Raw genomic sequence first — 12305 nt, forward strand, 5'->3', positions numbered from 1 at the left:
CAAGCGTCTCGCACATTTGCTCTTTCTCCATTTCACTGTGTAATTGAGTCTTTATAACTAAATAAATATTTTTGAAGTACTAAATACTAAAAACTTTCCAAATCTGAGTAACGATATAAACAGATACAGCAAGATCAAAGATCTCCAATCAGTTTCAATCCTAACAAAACATCACCAAGGCATGTTGCAATCAAACTTTCATTAATTAAAAACATCAAGACAAAAAAAAGATCACATGCCACGCAGTTCTGGGAGGAGGTTTTCTGCACTGCCAGAAGCATGAAGGCCAGGAGAGCATCAGGTAACACAATCAGGCATTCAAGGAAAATGCCCAGGAGAGAAAAGGCAGTGCTCCACAAGCACAAGTGAGGAAGCTCACCAACAGCAGACCCATCTTACAAGAAATACCACAGGGACACAGATGAGTGAAGGGAAGAGGACAGAAGAACTTATTGTTCAAAGCAAAGACAAAGTTAGAACACTATAATTCTGACCTGTAAATCATGCATATCTTTAGTAGCAAGCCATAAATAAATAAATAAATAAATCCTCTATTAGTTAAGGAATACACAATGTGAAGAGATGCAGGCTTAGTGTTGTGGCTTGGTGGGTGAAGCTGTCACCTGTGACAATCCAAATCCTGGCTACTCTGCTTCCAATCCAGCTTCCCATGAACGTGCTGGAGAAAAGTAGCAAAACATGGCTCAAGTGCTTAGGCTTTTGCCACCCAAACAGGAGACCCAAAAGGGGTTCCTTGCTCCTGGCTTCAGTCAGGACCAGACCCGACAGACACATCTCTCTGAGAAATGAATCAACAAAAGGAAGATCTTGATTTTCTCTCTCCCTGAGTGTGTGAATCGCTCCCTCTCCCTTTGTTGCTCATCAAAACCAAGGTGCTGGAGAGCAGAAGAGCAATAATTTGTACAAAATTTTACATGATTAAGGCTAAACTGTTACCAGCATAACATAGCCTATGATGGAGCATTTTAGGTAAGTCTTATGTTACCAACAAAACAGAAACCTGTAACAGACACAAAAGGCATCAAAGCACAGCCCCAGTAAAACTCCTAATAACCACAGAAGCCGATGAGCAGGAAGGAGAGAGTCCACAAAGCTACCAGGAACAACTGACAACGATAACAGTGACCCCGACCTCTAATACTGTGAACATGATGGATTAAAGTCGCCAATCAAAAGAAGTGAATGAACTGAACAAAATAAGGCCTTCGGTACAGCATTCAGTTGCCACCACAGATGCACACAACACACATCTGAGTCCCTGAGTTCAAGCCTCAATCCCCCTGCCAATCAGCACCCAAACACCCATGCACACCACATACACACACACAGAACAAGCTCCAACTACATGCTGCCTATATCACTTCACCTTTAGGGACATAAATACACTGAAAAAGAACAACAGAGAAAGAAAACAAACACACTTATGTCACGTAAACACTGTGAAAGAGACAAAGCCATTGTATAAAGAGGTCAACTCAGCAAGATGATACAATTATAAAGTTAGGTGTAACACTAAAACATCTAAATACATGAAGCAGGTATAAAAATATCTAAAGAAAGAAACAGTGCAAAACATAAAAGCAACAGACTTCACTAGTACATTTTCAGCAATGGATAGATCATCCATACAAGAGACAGTAAGGCACTTCGTACTTAGACTGAACGGAGCTAGAAGGTACATACAGATGGCCATCCCACAGAAGCAAAGCACATACTTTTCAAGTACAAATGGAACACTATCCAGGATCAATCATTTGTTAGGCCACAAAGCCAACAGTTTAGAAAACTGAAAGCACATCACGTATGTTTTCTAATCATAACACAATTGCTATGGTTTGAACTAATACATTCCTCCGATACACTAGATATTGGAGCCCAAAACCCAGCATGATAGTATTAAGGGATGGATTCTTGTAGGAAGTGGCTGTGTCATCACTGGGATTAATTCTCCTATAGAAGAGGCTGAGGAGAGGACACCTTCCCCCTTTTTCTCTGTGATGACTCACCAAAAGCACTACTCAGACATGAGGCCCATCACCAGACACCACATCTGGGGGTACTTGGTCATGGAGTCCCTTTCTATTATTTATAAAACAGTGTTATTTAATATATCAAGTAATAGAAATATAAGATGCCCAGTGTAAAATATTTCCTAACAGATCAGGATAGTTAAAAACACAGAAATTCATAATACAAAAGTTTCAGAAAATTCACAAATACATGAAAATTTAATTATCATGGGCGCCCGACATGACAGCTGACTGGCTAAAGCCCTCACTTTGCATTTGCTGAGAGCCCATACAGGCACTGGTTAAGTGTCCCGGCTGCTCCACTTCCCATCCAGCACCCTGCTTGTGGCCTGGGAAAGCAGTACTGGATGGTCCAAAGCCTTGGGACACTGCACCTGTGTGGGAAACCTGGAAGAAGCTCCTGGCTTTGGATCAGCTCAGCTCTGGCAGTTGTGGCCATTTGGGGAGCAAACCAGTGGATGAAACATTTTTCTCTATATATCTCCTTCTCTCTGTATATCTGTCTTTCCAATAAGGATAAATAAATCTTTTTCAAAAGTTTAAATATCATCATCACGAACAAGCAATTGGTTGAAAAACAAATAGAAATAAAATGTAAAAATAACTTTAAAAATGGGAAGACACACAACATGCCAATACTTAGCAGCCAGAAGAGTTGCAAGAGGGACGATTACAGCAATAAACACCCACACTTCAGAACAACATCAAACAAGTCACCTGATGCCACCTCTGAGAACCAGTAAATTTCATGCAATCTCAGTTAGTGGAATGAATGAATGGTTCATCTCAGGGAAGAAATAAAGTGAAACAGATTTAAAAACAGGAAGACAAAACTGAAAGTTGTCATTTTAGTTAACTGAATTCATATATCTTCTGTGACACTAAGAGAAAAGAAGACTTAGAATTAAAATCAAATATGAAAGAGGAGTCACTACAACAGACACTACAGAGATCCAAAAGACCATTGTGAGTGACTGACTGCTTGATCACAAGCTAGATAACCTAGGAAGCAGCTGACCAACTGCCAGACAGAGCCTACTAAGAATGCATGTTGAAAACAGTAAGCCTGAACAGACCAAAGGAAGTGCTCAGAGCATGCAGCCTCACTGATGAATTCTAGCAAGCATTTCAAGAGCTAATGCCAGCCCTCGTCTCACACTCCTCCAGAACACTGGAGAGAGGCAAAACTTCCAGACTCCTTCTACAAGGGCAGACAAGAATACAACCCAAACAGAAAATGCCAGGCCAATATGTGTGAGGGAGAGATATACAAAAAGCCTCAACAGAATACTCACGTTACCAAACTAAGCCTAATGGTACATCAAAAGAATCATTTGCCATGACCAGGAGGGATTTATCCCAATGATCCAACATTTGTTCAATATAAACAAACTTGCAAATGTGATCAGTTAAAAGAATGAAAAATAAAACCATAACACCATCTCACTAGACAAAGAAAGCCTATTTAGCAGAATTCAACATCCTTTGATGCTAGAAACTGCCAATAAATTGAGTGTGAAAGAACTGTCTCTCTCAACACTGTAAAAGCCACATATGATCAACCTACAGCTAATATTACACTCAGTGGTGAAAACCTACAAGAACAGAAACAAGACACAAACCTAACCTTGCCACTTCTAGTCAGTACAATACTGAAGCCTGAGACAAGTAAATACACAAGAGGAGGGAGCTAAATGCACCCAACATGGAAAGGAAGACGCTAAACCATCCCTGCATTCCATTAACATGAACTTGTACGCATAAACCAAAACATTGCACCGGAAAACTGTCAGGATCAGTACACAGAATGAGTGAAGTCTAGCCAAAAAAAAAATTAACAGAGAAAAATGACTTGCGTTCCTATACATCATTATGAACTACCTTAAAACTAAGAACACAATTTTGTTTATAACAGCTGTGGAAACAGAAAATATTTAGAAATAAATTCAACCAAAGAAGTGAAAAAGCATATACACTGAAAATTATACAATCTTTATTAAAGAAACTAAGATATAAACATAAAGGTACCTAACAATGACAGACTAGAATTGATGTTGCTAAAATGTCCATGCTATTCAATGGATCTTCAATATAATTCTTATTAGTTCTTTAATAGTATTTTCCATAGAAATGGAAGGAAACAATCCTAAAACTCAAACGACACCACAAAATCCCCTGAAGATACAGAGTCACTAACTACTAAGGAAATACAAATCTAAACTATGAACTCTCACTTCATCCATGTCAAACGGGCTATTATCCATGACAAATGTTGGCATTAAAAAAGCATCTCCACAATAACCAGTGCTAACAACATCATGCACCTTCACGTACAAGAGTACAATAAGACCTGACCTCACAGCTCTTAGAAAGTTAGACTCGAGATGGAGCAAATACTTAAATGTAAGACCAGAGAATATAAAACTACTAACAACAACAAAAAAAAAAAACTAAGGGACAAAAGCCCAAAGCTCTGATCTGAACAACAATTTCTTTTGGGTTTCTATTTTTCTGGGTTTTTTTTTTTTAATGTTACTCCAAAAGCTCAGGTAAAACAGTCAAAAACAGACACGAAATGCGTCAAATTAAAAAGATGCCCAGCAAAGGAAGCCACAGTGAGATACCATTTCACACCTGTTGGGATGGCAGCTACCAAAATGTTCAACAATCCTTGTGTTTGCCGAGGACGTGGACAAAAGTGAACTTGTACACACGGTGGGGACGTAAGTCAGCAGAACCACTCGGGGAAACACGATGGAGGCCAAAAACCTGAAGAAGGAAGCTTGCATCTGATGCAGATCCACTCTGTACACGCTACCAAAGACGACGAAATCAACCACATGTTCCTTGCAACATTATCCGCAATATAGAATCAAACTAATCCATGAACCAAGAAACAAAGAAAATACGTTAGAGGGCACAGGGGAGTACTATCCTGCGGAAGCAGAAACTCCTGCCACAAACGAGCCTGGAGCACGTCACTGGAGAATTCATCAGCCAACCACAGCAAGCACCGCCCGATCCCATCCACACGCGAAGCCTCAGCGTGCAGCACTGCTTACGGGGCTGGCAGAGTAGGTCGAGAGAGAGCCATGGCACACAAGATTGCAGCTCAGTGCAGGAAAAGGCTCCGAAAGTGCCCTAACTCGGGGATTCTCATCATGCAGAGGAGACAAACCACCACAAGAATGTGAGAGCTTACACACAGGTTCATCAGGCTGATTCACCCATTCCACAACATATGTGTATTATGTTGCACTGAAACATTTATTATTAGTTTTAGAAAATCAGCTCATTAGGTAAAAAACACTAAGTGTCAGGAGCTAGCACTGTGGTACAGCCTATTAAGCAGCTGCTCATGTAAACACTGGTTCAAGTCCCAGCTATCCAACTTCCAATCCAGCTTCCTGGCAATGCACCCACTCGGGGAGCAGAGCCTCGTCCAAGCACACGGGCCCCTCCACGCCGCTGGGATATCAGCAGAGAGCTTCAGGTTCCCAGTTTTAGCCTGCATAGACTTGGCTATTATGACCATTTGGGGAGAGATGCAGAGAATGGAAAATATCTCTGTGTATGAGACATTTTTGTCTCTCCATAACGCTGCATTTGAAATAAATAAATAAATTTGGGGGGGTGGGGAACCACACAAGGTCTCCACTCTCATCATCTAAATGCGGCATGAGCGAGTCTGGATGGAACCCAATTTGAGGTCCTATTGCTCTCCCTCCAGATCCTACGCGTCCCAAGCAACAGATCACCTCCACCCCAAGTCAGGGAGAACACACAGGGTAGCAGCTACTGTCGCTCAAAACAGCAGAAAAGGAACGTTAAAGAACCAGCAGCTGCCAGACCAAGTCCATTTGAATTCTACCCAGGCAGACTCCCTGTGGTCTCCAGGCCCAGGAATAATCCTCGTGCATCTGGCTCAGGCTCCAGGACTCTCAGCTCTGCCCCGAGTCAATCCTTTGTGATGAAAGAGTATCCTTGTTTACAGCCGAGTGGTTTTATCAACCTCTCTCACTCATGCAGTTTGGGGCATCCAACAACCTACTTCCATTCATCTTCTCACTGACACTTTCAGCAAGGCCAGAAGCAATATTTGCTCCTATAATATTCTAAAGAACATAGGACTCCCGTGTATGTACTGATGGTTCACTCCATTGGACCAAAAAGTGCCCTTTGTCAGTATTTTCCAGAGAATCCATCTCATCGCTCCTCCTGATAACCGAGCATGCCAACTTTTATCACTCCCAACGCAGGACGTGGCCATGACCTGGCTTTCTCCCAGATGTGTGCCTGATGTTAACAAGCACATTCTAAGCTGGAGAGACTCTGGATCCTTCCTGCCTAACTGTCCTTCCCTTAGTCTCCATTCTCACATATTTTGCCTCTGGCAATGTGACAAAGCCAGAGGGCACCTTCGAGTGAAGATCACAGCTAACTGTCCAAGCTAACCATTTGCAAAGTGTTGCCTTCAAAACTACCACAGGACTCTTCATCTCCAATTTACACAAACAAGCTGTTCATTTTCATCTGAGCCCACTATTGGTCATGCTGTCAGTGGTCACAAGTCCTCCAGCAACCTTCAAGGTGCCCGAGGTGCCCTCTGAGGTGACTCCAATTTTTTCTACTACTTCTTTCCCTTTTTTTCCAAATCACATGAGCAGTCTTCAACAGCCATATTTGTTTAAGAATAAAGTTGCTTCATATCAATCTAGATTTTCCTACTATTGTGGAACCTCAAAATCATTCCCACATCTGCTCAATGCCCAATACCAAAAGCACTCCACAACTTCAGCCACTTCACTGATGCCTTCCATTCATGACTCCCCTACGAGAGTCCAACTGCTGCTGCACTCCCAGTGACACAGATTTGAGATCTCACAGTCCAAACAACTTCCACAGGACAATGCCAGAAGCCCTTGGTTCCTTCTAGAGACTCCGAGGCAATACTTCTTCCCTCCTTTTCCAGCCTCTCTGGACAGCTGGCACTCCTGGGCTACCAGCCCATTTTCATCCTCCAAGCCAGCCACAGGAGTGAATGCTTGGCTTCATGGTTATGACACTTGCATGCCACACCAGAGCATACAACTCCAGCTGTTGAATGCAGTGTACTTCCTGTCACCCGCCCAAGTGAGCAACTCCCAGCTTCAGTCCCAGCCACTGCATGAATCCAGTCTTGATCTCTGGGTTGGTCAGTCGGTGTCTGTCTCTGTCTTTGTCTCTGTCTCTCTCATAGACAGACAGACAGACAGACACCAGCAATTGCCAACCTAGTCCTTCTTGTATCACATCACTCACATTGACTTTACTACATCTCTATTCAGAACTAAAAGATCCATGTGAACACACATCTCACCCAGACCACCCATGGTCGCTTACCTATATGGAGCATCCCTGATCAACAACCCTGTTTCCCTCTTGTCAGGCAGCATCACATACACTGCACATCCAACAGCCACAGCGTGGACCTCTCTAGGGATCATTATTCTGTCCTTTGCACAGAAATCCATTTTCAACCTCACTGTATTAACATGATGCTCCGCTGCACACAGCCCCGGCTCACTCCTCGGCTTCCTGTCCTATCCCAATCCTCTGCATCCACTCCATCTCCTCAAGCACACCATCCCATGCCAGCTTGGGACCTCGGTCCTGCCTGTGCTGCTTTGATCCCTAAGCCTCCAGACGACTGAGACACACCCTGGGACTCCCCAGCTGGAAGGAAGATGCCTTTCACACTCTGTTCTCCATAGATGTTTTAACCGTAATCACAAATGGCTACTTCAAGGTACTATTGCTTTATGCCTAACACCAACAGTAAAGGAACTCCACAACAACTTGCTTGAGTGAAGAAATCAGCAGAACTCATTTAATCACCCTACAAGGTTCCCATTAGAATTGTTTTGGGCACTGAAGCTCAGCAAAACCAGGCAATTTCAGGGTGTGGCACATCAGCCTAGTGGCTAAAGTCCTTGCATTGTCCATGCCAGGAATTCATACAGGCATTGGTTCTAATCCTGGTGGAGGACAGCCTAAAGACTTGTGACCCTGCACCCGTGTGAGAGACCCAGAAAAGGCTCCTGGTTTCAGATTGGCTCAGCTCCAGCCATTGTGGCCGTCTGCGGAGAGAATCAACAGACAGATCTTCATCTCTGTCTCTCCTCCTCTCTGTATATCTGATTTTCCAATAAAAATAAAATAAATCTTTAAAAAAAATAAGCAACTTTCCCTTGGGAACAGAATCAGTGATCTTCCACCTGGCCCATCTCTTAGCTACTGTCTGTTCTGTGGGGGTGCCAGGGACACCTGAGTCCCGCCTAAGCTCCCAGGTGCTGCTGACCACCACATGGTTAGCCACTGGCAGCCACTGCGCATTCTCACACGTCCTTCAGTCACTAGCGCCTGCAGAGGCCTCACTAAGGTCTGTGCTCAACACCACATCAGAGTGTCCTTTTAAATCTTACAGTTCTAGAAAAATACTTGCTATGCTTACTTTCAAGCTATCAACTCAGGAAAAAATATGCTCTTATTTTATCATATAAAATCTGAGAGAAAACTTCAGAAGAAATTCTACTAAACCGACTGAGGAGATTCTCCATTTTGAGAATCTGGCAAAGATGAACTGTTAAATAGAAGATGTAAAAATCACACAAGGATCCTACAGAGCCCTAGGACGCTGCCTCTGTGACGCACCCTGCCTGATCTGTAGCACACAGGGAGAAGAACCTTAGGGTCCTAGACTTTAAAGCAGGTACAATTCCACATATAATTGCACTGGTTCTCATTATAACCTTTCATATAGGAACTTTTCATCTTTCATTCTTCCATTTTTTTAAAGCCTAATAAGTATATTTTTGTGGATATGAGTCATAACACAGCTAGAAATGACTCAAAGATCTTGATGTAGATTTCAAGCTATTGTTTGGACACTTTCTTCTTTCGAAAATTTTTGCAACTGTCACAAATCAAAAGCCACATTTGTTAAGAGGCAATCTAATCTAGCATCTTGCTGTTCAAATTTCCAAAGAGTTACAAATCAAGTTCCACAGCAACAAAGTCATGTGAGTGATGCTATAAGTGCTATCATGATAAAAAAAAAAAATGACTTTCAGATATTTCTTATCATACATATGTAGCAGAACATGTCCAATGATAGATCTTTCAAGATAATTTGCAAAATGTACTAACCGCTCCAAAGAGTGCTGAATTGTATGTATTTTAAAAATCACTAGAGCAAAAATGACATGGTTGAAGGAGAAGTAGACGTTAAGCTCAAGAAGTGCTTGGGAGTGTCCTGGTGGCCCAGCTGAGGGCGGAGCAAGGGCAGGTCACCACAGGAGCAGAGGGCCGGCCAGCCGACCTCTACCCTTTTAGAACAGATCAGGCCACGTGCACGAGGAAGCTGACAACATCTTCTAGGCTCTGCAATGTGTTACTATTCCTGCCCTGACATCTCACACACCTCAATTCACTACAGACACCAGCTGCAAAGGCAGGGCTTTCACAGCATCTCCCTCTCTGCAAAGACAAGGCCTGACTGTTGCCGACCCCACAGCCCTGGGACAGCTGACCTCGGGGAGCATATCACAACGGTGTACCCACTGGGAACTCGGACGCAGTGCTTTCTCAGCGAATGGCTACAGCAGGTAAAGTTCACAACTTTTCAGGAATTGTACATCTCTGCATATCACAAACCCCCCTGGCAAGCATGTCCTCTGTCTGAATGTCAGATTTGACATCAACAGAAACAGCCGGTTCCTCATGTCATCTGGTCACGCGGATAATCCAGTTACTGTGTTTCACAATGCCTACCAAGGAGAAGCATGGCATTTAAACACTTATTACCACTTCCAAAAGTGCACCGGGTGAAGGTGCTGCTCCTCCAAGGCACGGCCCTGGGGTTTGTCCGTGCTGTCAGGCACTCTGCAGACAAGAGGGGAAGGCACCCTGGAGACCCGAGCCGCATGGTACCACCTGGTGACCCAGCACAGGGGTCTTGAGTACTGACAGCTGACAGTCCCCACACAACTCCGTGTCCAGCTCACAGGGACTCCCACCAGATACAAAGCCAGCACAGAGCCAAACACGGAAGCCCTCATCACACTTCTGCTCAGCTCTGAGACATTCTGCCGACACACTGTTGAAGAGTCTGCTCATTGTTTCCTCGGGAGTCAATATGCCCCCTTACCTCCATGGAAGACCTTGAGCTAAATGCTGTATCATCATAAATGTCGAGACAAAGACAATCTTTAAGGCAAGTTTCCCAAACATAAAAATAACGTTGAAATTCTTTCCACAGCAATCCGGTGCTAAAGCAACGCGACCCCTTCCACGCTCCTCTGCCATCCGCACGCTGGGCTGCTGTGGGGTGACACACACCGGCCACAGCAGGCAACAACACCCACAGGGACGCGGCCAGCAGCTGTCGCCCTTCCTGGGCCGCGTGTCCGCCGACGTGGCATTATTGTGAAGCCCGACTCTCCGGTAAGCCGCAGCTGAATTCATTGCAAGTCAGGAAGCCTTATTAGAAACACCTGCGTGGGGCGGGGCCGAGGGCCTTGGCCCAGCTGGTGCGAGAACCCTACGCACGGTGCTTCACGTCCGGCCTGCGTGGCTGCCTCGGAGCCCAACGAGGGAGCCTGGCCGAAATGAGGAGCGCCTGTTGCTGCCCTCCGACTGCACGCACAGTCAAATGTGATTTCAAATTAAACACGGTGCGCAGCTAATGACTATAACCAAGTTCTAGGATGTTAAGTACGCAATCAAGGATGGCAAGAGGCAGACTTGTAAACGCTCAAGTCCTAGAAATATTCTTGAGGGACTCGGAGGGCGCGTGACTCCCCTCCGAGGCACCCTGCGGGGAGAAGGGGACGGCCTCGCAGCGGGAAGCCGGGGACCGCTCCAGGCTCGGCTCGGGAATCCCCGCAGGGCGCCGCGCACCCACAACTTGCAGCGAGCACCACTCAACCACCAGCAGCCGGCCCTGGTTGCTCCTAAGCCGCTTCCGCCCAGAGAAGGCGTTAGGGCAGCGCTTTATTGTTTCCCGGACTCCAGATCCAACCCTCTGCCCGAGTGGTGTTCAGTCATTAACAAATTGTCCACCGGCCCCGCGCGAGCAGTGTCAAGCGAGGATGCGGGCGAAAGATCCCAGCGAGAGAAGGACGTGGGTCTGTGCCCCGCGACCCCTGTTCATCCCGCTCAGACGCCTTCAACCGGAATGTCAACCCCCTCCCCCAGAACCCCGCCGGGCTGCACTGCCTGCGCACAGGGGGCTCCACGCGGTGCCCTACCTTGAAAGAGGAAGGCTCTGGTCCCATTGTGCAGCCCCGGCACCTGGCGCACTCCGGCCGTGGACTCCCCCAGCTCCAACTCGGTGAAGACGTCAATCTGCAGGGAGGGATCCACACCAAGCCCCCAAACTGGCGGGAATGGGGAAGGAGGAAGAAAGAAAAGGCTGCGTCAAGACACAAGCCTCAATGCTGGGACCGAGGACGCGAGGAGGCTTTTCCTCGCCCAGAGCCTACCTACGAGCAGCAGCCAAGCCGAGAGCAGCCGGGCCCCGAGCCCCATCTCCCAGACTCAACACACACGGCCCGCCGCGCGCAAAGTTCCCGGGCCTCAGAGCCCGGCTAGGGTGGGACCCGAGTCGCCATCGCCAGGGCAAGCAGACAACGCGGACCTGCCCCGCCCCTGCTCTAAGCCCCCACCCAGAACCAACTGAGTCGGCGGCGGGGTCGACACGCACCTGCTCCGAGAGCGCAAAGCCAGCAGAGGGTCTTCAGCAACCCCAGAGACTCCATGGCGCGGCTCCGCTCAGTCCATCGCCTCCCTCTGGAACAGAAAAGAAACACCGAAGAGGTTCTGGGAATCCAGCGGGAAACGCGTCGCCTCCCCAGCTGCTGCCTCGCGTCTACTGATTAGCGGGATTAAGACGATTGGACCGCCTAAGAAAGGAAAGGGAGGCCCCCCTCCGGCGCGCGGAGAACTTGGACCCTCCAATGCGCACAGCCTCCCCCACGCAGCGCCGGCGCAGGCGGGGAGGCGGGTGGGGAGGGGTCCCGGGAGGTCGAGCTTGCGGGGAAATTCGCTCCCGAGCCGGATGAAAGCGGCGCGAGGCTCGCCCGGCAGCGAGGGGAAAGCCCCAGAAAGCCCGGCTCGGGCGGCCACACCGTGGGTCCTGGCCGCCGCGCGAACCTGTGGTGGAGGCAGACAATGGCGAGAGCACTCAGCCTGAGATCGGTTCCCGGGGAGGGG

General features: G+C 46.8%; 1 protein-coding gene across 1 annotated transcript in view; it reads right to left on the reverse strand.

Annotated features, from left to right (window-relative positions):
- NELL2 (neural EGFL like 2) overlaps positions 1-11880 on the reverse strand; it is a 168778-nt gene extending 156898 nt beyond the window's left edge. The window contains exons 1-2 of the mRNA XM_040979035.1: positions 11797-11880; positions 11342-11470 (exon numbers count right to left, since the gene is read on the reverse strand). Of these exons, the coding sequence (XP_040834969.1) occupies positions 11342-11470; positions 11797-11851 (184 nt within the window). The 5' untranslated portion in view covers positions 11852-11880. The remainder of the gene's footprint in view (positions 1-11341; positions 11471-11796) is intronic.
- Positions 11881-12305: the final 425 nt, after the last annotated feature.

This window comes from Ochotona curzoniae, unplaced genomic scaffold (genome assembly GCF_017591425.1).
Source record: "Ochotona curzoniae isolate NIBS_2020 unplaced genomic scaffold, NIBS_Ocur_1.0 contig_2927, whole genome shotgun sequence".
Taxonomy (NCBI): domain Eukaryota; kingdom Metazoa; phylum Chordata; class Mammalia; order Lagomorpha; family Ochotonidae; genus Ochotona; species Ochotona curzoniae.